We start from the raw sequence: 15,842 nt of genomic DNA, 5'->3' as shown, positions 1-15,842 counted from the left end.
TTCATTTGCAATGAATAAAATGTTCAGTAAAAAAATGATTTAAAATGTGTGACTCTGGACCGCAAAACCAGTCATAAGGGTCTTTCTTTTCTTAACTGAGATTTATACATAATCTGAAAGCTGAATAAGCTTTCCATTGATGTATTGTTTGTTAGGATAGGACAATATTTGGCCGAGATACAACTATTTGAAAATTACTAATGTTATTACTAATCAAAAATTAAGTTTTGATATATTTACGGTAGGAAATTTACAAAATATCTTCGTGGAACATGATCTTCACTTAATATCCTAATGATTTCAGATCATTTTAACCTATACAATGTATTTTTGGCTATTGCTACAAATACACCCATGCTACTTGGTAGGTTTTGTGGTCCCTGTCCACATATGTAAATATAGGTAAACTATGGTTTCCGATAACAGAATGCTAGTACATATAAATGAAACTATGATCCTTCTTATTGTTTATTCAGTAAAACAGTAAGCAAAAAATTGTTTTTTAATTAGATTTTTACTTTTTTAATTTAAATTTTACTTTTGAAAAGAAAAATCTTACTTTCAGCTCAGATCAGTTTAAACTATTTCAGTGAATCAATTATGGCTTTATAAATGTTCACAGAATTCTTGTGGCATTTTAATTATTTAAAAATGTACAGTTATACTGGTGCATATAAACTAAAATAGTTACCTATCAGTCTGGCTAGTGTTCATTCAGTATAAAACAATAGAAAAATCTTGATTAACTAGATTTTTATTGCATTGGGTTTCTGACATTAAACTATGACTTAAATGACTGTTTGGCTGAAACAAAGTTTAAGTAAGTAAATACCACACTTCTAAGCCATTTGAGGGCAAATGCATAAATATTAAAATATCAAATATCATCAAAAGAGTAAAAAAAAATATTTTCAGATTGTTTCAGTTATACAAAAGTCTAATCTAAACTCTACAAACAGAAAAATCACTCGTGCAACCATGCATTTCTCCCTCACACCAATTGCTGCTCTGAAGAAAAGCAATGATGTTCTATCACGTTCTAACAAAACACTATGTTCTGTGTTATCATCCATCCTTACAGAATAAAACCTTTTAAAACAGAGCCAACTGTCAAGAGAATGTGATTTTGTTTTGTTTTGGTCGCTATTATGCCGAGCGAGAGAGTGTGTGCGCGTGTATGTGCATGTGTGTGTGCGATGGCTTGACGTATCATAATGAACGGGAGTCCGCTGGCGTCCTCACTGCCGACTGTCAATCACGGTTACGCGGCGGCGCTCCCTTGATCAGATCACATCGCCGGCTAAGTACAGATCAAACCGTCCTGACAAATGTTAAAAACACCAAATTTACATGGAGCCAGGCAGCGTGACCCTGACGAAAGAGGAAAGACATTGAGACAAACACCTTTCAGTGTCTTTTCTTACACGATTATCGACTAAAAATAACCCACGACGAGCTAAATGAATCAAATCAAGCATTCTGCAAATCAATACGTGTGGCGCATTTAAGTCCTCATTTGTAGATTCGCCTCGTGGAGAGGCCGATAAACTCGTGAGAGATGAGGGCACTTCACCTCCATTCAAGTTTACGATGAACCGCCACATCTTTAACATCATCTGACAGTCTTTTTGTCTGCTATCTCAATATTTACCACCTTGAAATTTTTGCTTTGCGCTACGGCGCACAATAGAGTGAATCCCAGCCGCGATCGATGCAATCATTACGAATCCATGAAGCATTTAATAATAAAGTAACATAAGCAAACAAAAGGAAAATGCAATTCAGTGCGTTTAAGGAATAATATACGGATGCAGTCTTCTGGCAAGACTCGAATAGAAATCAGAGAAGGCCTACAGCATATGTGCATTTTAAAAAACATACATCCCGTATGCTGTCAGTCACCGGCAGGGAGGTAGAGAGAGGCCGACAGACAGAAAGTGTCTAAATGAGCCGGCGAAGAGGAGCGGGAGGGGGATGTCAAGGATTCATGGTCCTTCATCTTTGCAGTAGAGCAAACACATCTCTCAGTATAGCAACAGACAGCTGCAACCACTTCCAAATGCACTCTAACTTAGATCAGTGAAAGAATTGTCAGCGCACAGCGAATCATACGAAGATAACACAGCCAGCTGCCACGAGAGAGAGCCGGGGAGAGATAGATCCCTGCGTGGAAATGAAATTTGTTGCGTTTTGCACGCGTCCGTCTCCCTTGGGGTCCTCCTCTGCGTTCGGATGAAAAGCGCGCGAGACGACGCTTAACATATTTGCTTAAAGATGACAAGCCGCTACTGATTTCATTTGAGCCGGGCTTTTGTCTGAAACGGAGACAGGGGGTACCGAATAAGATTTGTTACACAGACTGACAAATGTATCCGTCTGTACGGATGAGTGTTTCATCAATTTGAAACGGCCCCCGAGATCCCCCAAGGTGCTCATCCGCCAGCGAGCCGAGTTAGTCTGAAGGTTCCCTTTAATTGTCACCATTAGATTGAGATAAAACCTGTCATTCTCATTTATACAAACAATCCCAGGAGGCCCGGGCCACTTACACGTCTAACGCACCAACGGCGTCGTCTTCTGCCAACGCTGGGCTTCGAAATCTACAACACTGGGCAGTGTGATGCTTCAGACTTTGCTCTACCGTAGTGTACATAAGGACTATTTTACATTATTTACACAAAGAAAGTTGCAATTGAAAATATACAACATGCAGCGCAGCTTAACACTTTACCATTTACTAATGTGCGCCACAGGTTTGTGTACATTAAGTTTGCATCGAATGCATTTTACAAGAAAAGACGTTATTTTACGTCATAATTTTTACTATGTTTCTTTGTATTTTTTTGTGACATTTACTAACATTTTCTGTAAATCCTATCATTTATTCCAATTAGAACTTTGAGATCTGAAATATTTCACTTCTACTTTTTTTGTAGATATAATGCCAAATTTATTATTTTCATATTTTGTGTCTACAAACTTCTAAAGTAAGTTTTGTTTCATTGAAAAGATTATCTAAACATATGCATTATCACTAGGGTTGCAACGGGGTGGTAAATTTTCCAGAAACTTTCCAGAAATCCCTGGAACATTTCAAAAAATCCTGGAAAAGCTTTTGAAATTTACTGGAAATTTTCCACATTTCTGCAACCCTAATTACCACATGGCTATACCCTTATATACAAACTCTTTTTAGAATTTGCCGCAAAAATAACTATATTGTGATATATACAGTTAGTGTGATCTAAAAATACTCATACCATAAAATAAGCTTTTGGCCATATACCGCCTACCACTAACCTGCACATGACTTGCTAAAGATTCATATACATACTCAAAAATATCTTTCTTCCACAATACATCCTATGTTATTACTAGGATCCTTTCTGAAACATTCCATAATGAGTTTTATCTTATACAAACACAAAGGAGAAAAAAAAAAATTCAATTAGTAAGTCTGCAATCTAACACACACACACATAAACATATATACATACAGTCCATATCATACCGTGATGAGTAACAGCTCACAATCCCAGGCAGATGCACTTGCTTCAACACGGATCAATAGAACGACTCAATATAAGAAATGAATAGATGCAACTCACTCATCTGTTTTTTAAAAACTCATTTTGCTAGACTAACCAGTTCAGCTTGATTCTGGCTTATTAAATAATATAGAGTAACTGACCTGGATAAATCCAGATCAAATGTTTTAGGTTATCTGTCAAATCCTTTTCACACTGTACATGACTGATGGTCTATTTAAAAACTACAGTGCATTTCACACGCACCCTCCAAATGTTAATGGCCACACATGAATATGTAAAAGAGCAATTTGTAACCCAGCTGAATGGAAGGAAATTGAAATCTGCATATTGGAAAATATAATATTTACAACAGATATGCCTGGTCATTTCAGATGTGAGACTTCAACTGTTTGCTTGATAAACAATGATGCTGCTTTATTGCTGCCAATATTAAAACATCAAACAAAAAAAAAAAAAAAAACATCTGACTTGCTCCAACTGAATGCAAGTTTGATGAATGTGTATTAAAGCTATTGTAGATTACAAAACACATACACAGGCCTATGTTTTTGGATGCATTATATGCAGTGAATACAATATTTGCTTTCACTAGTACAAATGTACAAAAAAAGTACAAAAAACTCAAATACTGAGATTATTAAAAAAACGCATGTACAATAATAACAAAACAATTAGAAAAGGCACTAAACATGTTTTAGATGCATTTTCACAGCATGCTACTTAAAACTACACAATACAATATTTTTCTAATAGAAAAGCGGTCTAATTTTAGAAATCCTTATCTATGTTTAATCTATAGCGTGTGTACATTTACATGCATTTACATCTTACACGATGCAGTGTACAATGCACATTAATGCAAAATAATTTTTAAAGAACAAAGTCTCAAATAATGAACAATGCATGTAAAATAATCACAGAACAATGCAAGTTCATTATGCTTTTAGATGCATTTCACTCCATGACACTATTGAAACTGCACAGTATAGTTATTTTCCTAACAGCAAAGCTGTGTAATTCTAAATGTGTTTATATTGCATGCAACACATTTGTGCAAAAACTGCCAATTAACTGCATGATGCATGCAGCTAAATACAAACAATAGTCTATTCAAATATAAAAAGGATACAAACTATTGAACATTACAGCTAACACCACAACTGCATGTTTGCATCCGGTCAAAATACTGCCCAAACGCAAGCCTCAACCTAATTGCACACACACATCTGCTAATTGCCGCATCAGCCGTGTGAATCTGAGGCTCTTCCATAGGTCTGTGTGTATAGCGATCTGCCTGTAAGCCCTGTGCTAGAATGTCAACACCAGATACATCAAGCAAAGAGGGTGCTGAAAAGGGGAGGGGTCAGCATCTGTCATCACGCACACCACAAAACTCAACATGAGGTTTCATGTCAACCCTGCGGACTCACACACGCAGCTACACATACACACATGCGGGCTCACGTAAACTGACGTGCCGTGCAATCAGGAGTGTGTGAAGCTGTCGTGTCGTTTAACATGCTCATAAAGCCCAGCCTGGGGTTAAATCGGGACCGAGTTAACGACAACAGTGCTTTCACACGTCAACCGCTCGCTGCGCCCACAAGGAATCACTCAGAGCACATCACTTAGTCAAAATAGTATCATATTAAAAGCTTAAAGTAATACTTATTAATAACATTTACACCTCAAACTCCTATCTGCAAAGCTAAATTAGGTCACCGATGCCTGTTGTGTTAATATACCTCTGCTAACTGTAGTACATTACACATCTAATGGCTTATTAAACCTCATTGCAGCAAAGAAAAAAAAACATGCTCAATGTCCACTTTGATTAAAACACATCACAAAAAACACTCTACAGTAATGAAATCACTCATCATGTAGTGCATTTTTCTATTGATAGAGTTGGAGAGGCTTGGAAAACACACTTCAGTCTTCGCCAGGCAATTCTGATTGTGTTTTTAAATAACAAAATGCAAATGCAAGGGGCTGTCAGAAAACACTAATGTTATAACTGAAAAATGGATGAGAGATTGTGTTTTTGTTTTTTAGTTAGTTGGTTGAGAGTGACAACCAAATGTTTGAATATGAAAATGCAGTTCATCTCAACCAAATCAACATGCAACTGCCTTAAAAAAAACAAGTACTACAAGTCGGCGATGACAGTGGCGTAGCCTTCAACAAATCAATTCCTGACCTCAAGTTTTGAGTCTGACAACATCCGCAGAACTAAGACTCAGTGCTAAAGAAGGACAGAAAAATCCACAAGTATGCAGAAGAGAGCACATGTACAGAAAAATAGCAAAAGGTGCAAAATGCTGGGCACATATCAAAAATTCATGCAAATGTGTGTTCAAGAACTACATAAAATGTAGTAATATACAAGCCCACTGATGGATGAAGTCCAATATTAAGGCTGAAAAATGTATGCGGCCACATACACATACACTATGCACGCTTACTGTTTGATACTAAAAAGTGAATATGTGCATGAAGCTAATCTTACCCTTAAAATGATGTAAACAATGTGTATTCGGATTGATTTAGTCTATTAAATAACAATTGAAAAATGAGTTACTACATAAAGAGCATTTTTAAGCTGTAAGATTTTGGGTGTATTGCAAAAACAGGTTTTGAATGTGAATGCAAATCACTCCAGACTTAAGTTTAATGCAAATACAATTATGCAAACACCTGCAACAACTCCATAAACTGCTAATAAACTCAAACCTAAAAGATTCTGATCTAAATATAACTACGTTTAGATACAAATTCAAGACAAAACACTTCAAGCCAAGATAAAACAAAATAAGGCGCTATCTGCAAATGCAAAACATTAGTTTTAATCGGAAAAAGGGCTCGGTTATGACTAGACAGTAAATATTAATGATAAATATAACATGGAATATAATAAATATTTGCGTTTAATTGAAAAATAAGTTCACTTCGAGTCGCTAGTCATCATCTTGACAGTAAGTTGACATTGTGTCAACTTACTTCTGACAGACATCGGCGACTGAGGTAAACACATCGCACACGACACTTACAATTACCGTGTCAATATATGCCAATTCACGCAAGTTTTATTCAAAAACACGTCAGTTAAATAAAGATGTATACATTATGACTGCTTTACCCGAGTGAAATTGCATACTAATTCAATATTAACATACAATCTAACAGGTTACGTGAATATTGCATCTGTTCAAAGGCTAAAACAAAGCACATCACGCACGTACAAGCACACTTTGTAAGAGTGCATGCCAAAATATAAACAATAAATCAACGTACCATGTACACTGGAGCTAGTGATCATCTTCTCAAAGGCGAAAACAGGAGAAAGGAATGAATTCCAACGGTTGCTTACAGCCACTTTTTCCTCTCAGCTATCGAATTACACTGTGAAAACCAGGGGCCTTTTCGTCAGGTATTCATTTAACCTACATGCATATAATTAAGAAGGCAAAACCAACAAAAGCTCTTGGACAACATGTGAGAGGAGGAGAGAGAGAGGAGGAGAGAGAGGGAGCGATAGGAAGGGGAAAAAAAACACATGACCACGACAGCGAGCTCATGTCAGTTTTCCTCCCAGGCTGAGGTAAAACCTCCCTGGGTTTAAAAGAAACGAAATTCTCCTCATGCATAGCATGTCTGTTTACTTTAAAAACACCTCCTCTGCTGAAAAGCCAAGTATTAAAAAAAAATGCATGACACGCGAATAAGAAAAGCTGCGAGAAACTTTTTCACAAGATAATCGCGTATAATGCGGATTCTGTGCTGCAGAAAGTTACTTTGTAACAATTTCAGCCCCACCCGCTCTCACTTTCCAATGCAAAATCTAATACTTGATATAATGTATCATATTCAACTATTAGTGACCAACTTCATCCGCCCGAGCGATAACATCCCGCTGCACGGGCGATCACATCTCTTATCAAAACACAGTCCGTGTATTTAGATACGGGCACAGCAAGCGCTTCATTTCAACCCGGTGATGCATAGACTGGACATGCGTTGCGATAAAGGCAGGCGCTCCTCTCCTGTAGTCCAGTTAAATTCCTAATCTCGGTGGAAATAGCCGGGTTAACTCTTACCTGTTAGTATGACAGGATAACCTCTCGGGTTAGAGCGGCATCGATCCGACGGGCTCGCTGATGAATGCTTGTGCGGGTTAAGCGACTTGAAACCATTCCAAGTTAGTGTGGGGAAGACTGACCACTGCCTCTGCCATGTTGGAATTTCAAACCCCAAACAGCTGCTCTAGAGAAGCACAGCGTGCCGCAGATTGCGCATGCGCGCTGCTGGAGAGCCAAATTCAAAGCAACGCAGCGCGGCGGCTCAGATTTGCCTAAACACTCTGAGGGGAGCCGCTCTCGCTGTCTTGTTACAGTGCACTGACAGGAATTGTTCGTTTATGGGATGTTTTTGTCTCATAAATATATATATATTTTTTAAATATTTGTATTATTTTATTTATAAAAGTAAAACATCACTCCCAACGTGCTATACTGTATATATGTGACCCTGGACCACAAAAATAGCCATAAGGGTCTATTTTTTTTTTAGCTTTCCATTGATGTATTGTTTGTTAGGACAGGACCATATTTGGTCGAGATACAACTATTTGAAAATCTGGAATCTGATGGTGCAAAAAAATCAAAATATTGAGAAAATCGCCTTTAAATTTGTCCAAATGAAGTTCTTAGCAATGCATATTACTAATCAAAAATTAAGTTTTGATATGGTAGGAAATTTACAAAATATTTTCATGGAACATGATCTTTACTTAATATCATAAAATAAATATCATGATTTTTGGCATAAAAGAAAAAAAAAATATAATTTTAACACATACAGTGTATTATTGGCTATTGCTACAAATATACCCGTGCTACGTATGACTGGTTTTGTGGTCCAGGGTCACATTTAGTGCAACCTCTTGTCCTCATAATCCCAGCAGGCACTGGACTTCAATATAACGTCAGGTTGATGTTGGACCCCAGCGTCGAACAGACGTTGCATTTTGGTTAAGAATGAAAATCGGGTTGATGTCAATATTTGACTTAATTTGATGTTAACTTCACATTGGATTTTGGTTACACAACCTAAAAACAACAAAATATCAACATCAGCTGACGTCGATATTGGATATCAATTGTGACCCTGGACCACAAAACCAGTTTTTAGTAGCACGGGTATATTTGCAATAGCCAAAAATATATTGTATTGGTCAAAATTATCGATTTTTCTTTTATGCCAGAAATTAGGATATTAAGTAAAGATCATACTCCATGAAGATATTTTGTGGATTTCCTACCTTAAATATATAAAAACGTAATTTTTGGTTAGTAATATGCATCGCTAAGAACTTGGACAACTTTATAGGCGATTTTTTTTCAGTATTTGGATTTTTTTTTGCAAGTAGTTGTATCTCGGTCAAATATTGTCCTAACAAACCATACATCAATGGAAAGCTTATTTATTTATGTATAAATCTCAATTTCAAAAATTTGACCCTTACAACTGGTTTTGTGGTCAAGGGACACAATTTAACAATGACATTAGACGTTGAATTTACATTGAATTTTGGTCACCTGACATTGCAAGCGGAATGTAACCAAATATCAACGTCTTATGACGCTGTGTGCCTGCTGGGATCAAATTAAAAAATTAGTAGTTTATTAGCGGTGTTACTGTTACTCATCTTTAAGGTTATAGGTTTTTCAAAACCACAGTTACGTCCACAACACCAAAGTACTGCAGCGTTAACTCTTGCATGAGCAATCACGTAAAAATGCACTTAATTGGATGATTCTGTGTGAATTTTTCATTAGTGAAGTAAAAGCAATATAGCACATTTTAATACTTAAATGCTACCATCGATAGCATATAGAAGCTATATTATACCTTTAGGGTGTATAAGTCCTTTTGAACCTGTCTGGGTTTTTGAGAAAAGTGAAGGGCAAATCTTCTAAGCGGAATCACTTCTGACTTTGACATCCTGTCGTATATCACACCATGACAAAACCACTCCACACCTCTTCTCTGTCGTGTCCCAGCGCTCCTTTGACAATCCGGAGGGACCTGGCTGAGGACCTGGAGTTTAGACACATGATGTGTACTGTGGAGCCCACAGTCCCAGCATGGCCTCTCGGATTCGTGCGCTGGGGCCTTGGGTTGATGCATCGATCTGGCCCTGAGCGTTCCCCGATGAGTTTGCAGGCCATTTCCAGTACAGCCCCGAAGCCTTTGGAGGATTTCTGCCCGTCGGCAGTCAGCGCCACTCCATTCAGCCTTTCTAACAAACGACCGCTTGCCGCACTCCAAGGTAATAATTACTGTACTACTTCAGACTCTGATCGGTGGATACCAATTGAGTCTGTCTTTCTTTTGTTGTGTCTCAAATTTTGATTTGATTGAGTCCCACCACACCTTGCAGCCCTCATTATGTCTGAACAATATGTATGTGATGAGGGTAGAGGAAGCGTGCAGTTTTAGGAGGGGGGGGAAAGAGCATCCGATTAAATGCTGCAGACGCAAACGGTAAACTGGACCAGACAAGAAAGAACAAAGAAGGAGAGAGAGAAATAAAACGGCTCTGTTTCAAAACCCAGTGAACTGCCTATAGGCAGCTGCCTTCCAAGGAGAAATTCTAACCGTAATAGAACCTCACATTCATAATACTTATTGCAACTTGTAAACACATGCATCTTTAAAGCACACATTGAGATTAACAATGTGTGTTACTTATGTTGAAGAACAAATATGTGCATCTAAAAAGGAAACTACAGACCTTATTGTATCCAAGTTGGGCAACAGAGACGATAAAGTCATCATGAAATGAAAATTAACAGTTTTTTTATCTAATATTGCAGTGTTTATTATAAAATATTTTCATGCATGTGACAAAATCAACATTTATTCAAGTTAGGCAACAGAGCTGATTAATGAGTCATCATGAAATGAAAATTAACAGTTTTTATCTAAGATTGCAGTGTTTATTATGAATGATTTTCATGTATGTGACAAAACCAACATTATTATTATTCAAGAAGATCTTATGCCAACCTTAAGATGTTGCTAAGCCAACTATGTTAAACTCTGATAAGCAGAAAATGCATAAATATTGGCTAAAACAGTAATATTTCAATTATATATATATATATATATATATATATATATATAGATAGATAGATAGATTCTGAAATTGTAGATAGATAGATCGATAGATAGATAGATTTAAAGGTCCAATCAGTGCCACACAGAGGGAGTAATTGGGAAACCTGTTTGAAAACAATAATTATGTTTGCTATTCCATTAGGTTGAGATTGAGAATCACTTATTTATTTATTTACGCTGAATTATTTTTGCTGTATATATGTGTATATATATATATATATACACACACACACACATTCCTTTTATCATGATCTTTTTTTATCTACACTTCGATATTGAATGAAATATATGCATACTTGTCCACAACTTTTCATCCATTTTTTTTGTGCGCATAATTTTTTGGTGCTTTTTTTTTTTTTGCATTGCATTTAGAGATTACATTCCCCACAAAGCCTGCATGTAACAACTTAGAATTGGTCGAGGAGGCATCCATCTTTATTTACTATAATATGGACAAATTAAGCATATTTATCATAAATGCATTTATTTGCACTTCCAAGACTTTTCCTATGGTAGCGAGCATTTTAGTAACACAACTTATATTTATTTTTCAGCTGAGATACAGAGAGGTACGCTGCATTCAGCAGTTGCATTAGCTGCAAAGGTTTCATGCAGTGCTGCCATAGAATTTGACCAGAAGGCATCTTTATTTCCTATGACGCTTGTTCCTCTTAGAAAAGTCTTCACGTCAGAAGCTGCTGTAAATTGCTGCCTACTATCTAGGCAGCTCGCTAGGTTTTGTAACAGAGTGCCTGAGTGAGAGACAGTAAGCTCTGTCAGTACTGTAGATGCAATCAGGACGGTTATTAATCTCCAGGTTGACAGCGTAAGAAACAGCTGAAGAAAAGCCGCCCATTAGTATTGGTGTTTCTCTCCCTGCGCGCCGCACGGGCACGATGCAGGAGTAATGCAGGAGAGCCTGGCTGTCTGCTGCCTTCCACCATCACTCTAAGGACGAGAGGTCAGAGAGAAAACAACCGCTGTGTAGACTCCAGCCGGAGCGGCCGCCATTGTCTCCCAGCCGCATATGAGAAAGTTCTCTCTGCGCCTTTTGTCCTTGTGTCAGCAGGCAGGACATTCTAAATTATTTTGCTCAGCTGCCTCCCTGAACTCTTGCTACGGCACGTCAACACACACATCATCCAGACACACACACACATCGGAGACGTGAGTGTGTGCCTGCACTGCCCTAACATCCAGCACAAACCCTCAAAAACACTAATACACACACACACACACATAACACACTAGCATAATGTCGGCTAAGGATGGAGCACGGCTCTGGTTTCTTGTTAGTGTATTGATTAGTCATTTAATTGGTAATTACTGTTCAAGTGCACACCGTTCCCTTGTTGTAGGGAAATTTTGATAACATATTTAGTCATTTGAGCTTGTTGAATCAAAATATTCTGATGAGATACAACAATGCATATTGACATAATTGGCTGTACATTGTTAAACCAATCAGCCACTTAAAGTGATTTTTACAATACCCAGAGGTTGGCGAGGTTTGCTATTTGACTGCAGTATCTGGTTTTATCAGGTGGTGGATTGCTTTCTGTGCTCTGATTGGTTGTTGAAACATTGCATCAGTGCTCATTTGCATACAGTATAGTTGAACTCGCCAACTTTCATTGAAAATGAACGACATCCATTATGCTTCTGCAAACTGCTGTCAGTGTGAACAACCCTTAACTTTGGTAAAATCACTTCTTGTATTGTTTTTACAAAAGAGTGGCAAAAGCAACATGATAAAAAAATGTTTAATAAATAGTAGAGCTGCACAATTTTTTGTTTAAAGACTGTGATATCAAATGAAACACCCATGCAATCCGATTCCTAAATAAGAATTCAGCTTCTATTAAAATGAGAAATAAATAATATTTTATTCTGATATATTTATTATGTATTATATTAAATATAATATAATATAATATAATATAATAAATATAATAATAATATATAATAAATATTTTATGCTACGTTACATTTGTTTTTGATTTACACAAATATTTACATATTTTAATTAACACAATTCCCAAATAACAATTCAGCTATGTCTATTAAAATTATGAAAAATAAATACTATTTTATTCTAAATGCATTTTATAATAAATATTTATTTTATAATAATAATAATAATAATGTATAATAAATATTTTATGCTACTTTACATTCATATTTTTGATTTACCCAAATATTTACATATTTTAATTAACATAATTCCTAAATAACAATTTAGCCGTTAAATTCTAAAAACATAAATATTTTATTCTAAAAACATTTTATAATAAATATTGATTTTATAATAATATATAATAAATATTTTTAATGCTACTTTATGTTCATATTTTTGATTTACAAAAATACTATATATAATTCAGTTTACATAATTTCAAAGTAATTCAGCTAATAAATATTTATTTTATACTAATACATAATAAATATTTTATGCTACATTACATTCACATTTTTGATTTACACAAATATTTACATATTTTAATTAACATAATTCCTAAATAACAATTCAGCTGTGTATTTAAATGATATAAAATAAACAATATTTTATTTTAAAAACATTTTATAATAAATATTGATTTTATAATAATATATACATATATTATGCAACTTTACGTTCACATTTTTGATTAAACAATTGACATAATTCCTAAATAATTCAATTAATTACAATTATGAAAAATAAATAATATTTTATTTTAAAAACATTTTATAATACTTATTTTATAATAATATATAATATTTAATGCTACTTTACATTAATATTTGTTATTTACACCAATATTTACATATCTTAATCAACATTTACGGGAATCTGTCATTCCCATTGTCATTGTCCATGAAAAATTATTACACTATATTATCATATGCGTAAAGCATCGCTGTAATGGTTAATACCTCACCGTGTGAAGTTTGGCTCCAGTGTGAGCTATAGAAGTATTCATTAAAGAGGGTGATGAAATAGTCCTTAAACGCATGACATTACACCTTAAATGTGTTTTTCCTCACTTCAGCCGCTCATCCCTGCTGTGGTTAACAACAGCCATTTATCTAAATGGATTTCAACTGATTAACCATTTAAGTAATAATGATCGGGGCAGTGTAGACTCTGCATTAGCGGCTAATTTGATAGGAATGTGTTTCTAAGGTTGTTTACTTGGACACACACACACAGTGAGCTTGTCTGGTTCCTCAGGACCGGGGTTAGGGGTTTGTCCAGTCACGTGATGTGCTGTTTTTTAACCTTCTGCCTGCAGACTTCGCTGTCAGCTTCCATCATTTCAACTGAGCTTGGCAGAGATTTCATGAGATTTTTTTTTTTCCTTCCGTTCTTTCTTTCTCGATGGAAACACATGCTTTGGAGAAAAAGCCAAACAATGCTGGCTCTGAAAGCACGGCTCGTGAAGTGATGTGTTTAATTTAATACACTTAATGTGGTCGGTAATGCTTTAAATCACAGCAACATCATTGAAAATGTTTTCATTTGCTAGTTGTACTTTCTCCTTGAACCATGTGAACATAATTGTGTAACAGGTCTGCTTCTGCTCGCGCTCACGTGAACTGTATAGAAAAAGAATAAGCATCTACAGTATAAAAAGAGAAGAGAAATGCTGTTTTCCTCTTTTTCCTTTGGTGTAATTGTGGAGTAATTAATTTTCACAGAACTGGCTATACAAGCAAATCTCATTTTCAACTACTGTTTTATATTCTCTTGATTAAGTTGTTAGTGTGCTTGTGAAGATAAAGGTTTCCCACATCACCATCTCAGACAAAATATGAATCTATTGATTTCAAGAGCAGCATGTATTTTTTTAGCCATATTTTTAATGTTGCAGTGTGGATATAATCCTTCTGTATTTAAGAACAGAGTTATGCTGTATGTTTTACAGCCAAAATCCATTGTTTAAGATAACAGATCTCACAAAACAAAAAAAAAAAGTGTCATTATTTGCTCACCCTCATGTCATTCTAAACCTGACTGCTCTTATTTTCTGTAACTTTATTTGAGGAAGAGACCCAAATTTAAGAAGCCGTCAATGAGCAGTCCATTCCAGCTTAAAATCTCATTCTTATTTTATTTTATTTATTTATTTGAAATTTTACTTACAGGTTATTACAGATAACAAAAACTAAAGTAAAATAAACAAAAAAACTGAAGTAAACATTAACTGAAATTGAATAAAAAAATAATAATTAATTTATTTTATTTCAGCTAGTTGCCAAAGCAATATTTTTCATTTTATTTAGTTTAATTTGAAATACTAAACTTAAAACCATAAAAAAAGAAAAAAATTGAAGTAAACATTAACTGAAACTGAATTAAAAAAATATACATATATATTATCTTAAACAATGGAGTTTGGCTGTAAAACATACAGTATAACTGTGTTCTTATATATATATATATATATATTTTTTTTTTTTTTTTTTTTTTTTTTACTTTTTAACTTGAAATACTAAACTAAAAAAACATTTAAAAAAAATACAAAAAATAAAGTAAACATTAACTGAAGTTGAAAAAATTAGAAAAAAAACTTATTTTATTTCAGCTAGTTGCCAAAGCAACATTTCTCATTTTTATTTAGTTTAATTTGAAATACTAAACTAAAAACCATTAAAAAATTGAAGTAAACATGAACTGAAGTTGAATAAAATTAAAAAAATCTTATTTTATTTCAGTTAGTTGCCAATGCAACATTTCTCAATTTTATTTAATATAATTTGAAATACTAAACTAAAAACCATTTTAAAAAAGTAAAAAAATTGAAGTAAACATGAACTGAAACTGAATAAAAATAACATTATTAATTATATTTTATTTCAGCTAGTTGCCAAAGCAACATTTCTCAATTTTATTTATTTTAACTTGAAACACTAAACTAAAAACCATTAAGAAAAAAATTGAAGTAAACATTAACTGAAGTTGAATAAAATAAAAAAAATCTTATTTTATTTCAGCTCAATTTTATTTAGTTTAACTTGAAATACTAAACCAAAAACCAACTATAAATGTATACAACATAAAAACTTCAGTTTATATTATTTCACTTTAAGTACTAAAAAAAACTAAAAACTAGAAAAAATAATTTT

The 15,842-nt window shown here is 34.6% G+C and overlaps 1 protein-coding gene across 3 annotated transcripts in view; it reads right to left on the bottom strand.

Annotated features, from left to right (window-relative positions):
- The window catches only part of fign (fidgetin), a 169,729-nt gene that overhangs the window by 67,959 nt on the left and 85,928 nt on the right, over window positions 1-15,842 (bottom strand). Inside the window, exon 1 of one of the 3 annotated variants that reach the window (XM_051119198.1) lies at window positions 7,649-7,769. The exons of 1 other annotated variant lie outside the window; for it this stretch is intronic. Coding sequence is in view for 1 of the 2 variants with exons in the window: in XM_051119196.1 (XP_050975153.1) it covers window positions 6,846-6,870 (25 nt within the window). In the remaining variant the exon portion in view is untranslated. Of the gene's footprint in view, window positions 1-6,845; window positions 7,037-7,648; window positions 7,770-15,842 lie in introns of those variants that run through there. One more of the 3 variants, XM_051119196.1, reaches the window with a different exon arrangement.

This window comes from Labeo rohita, chromosome 9, assembly GCF_022985175.1.
Source record: "Labeo rohita strain BAU-BD-2019 chromosome 9, IGBB_LRoh.1.0, whole genome shotgun sequence".
Lineage (NCBI taxonomy): Eukaryota > Metazoa > Chordata > Actinopteri > Cypriniformes > Cyprinidae > Labeo > Labeo rohita.
The sequence above is the reverse complement of the archived record's forward strand: the minus strand, read 5'-3'. Positions and strand labels throughout refer to the sequence as shown.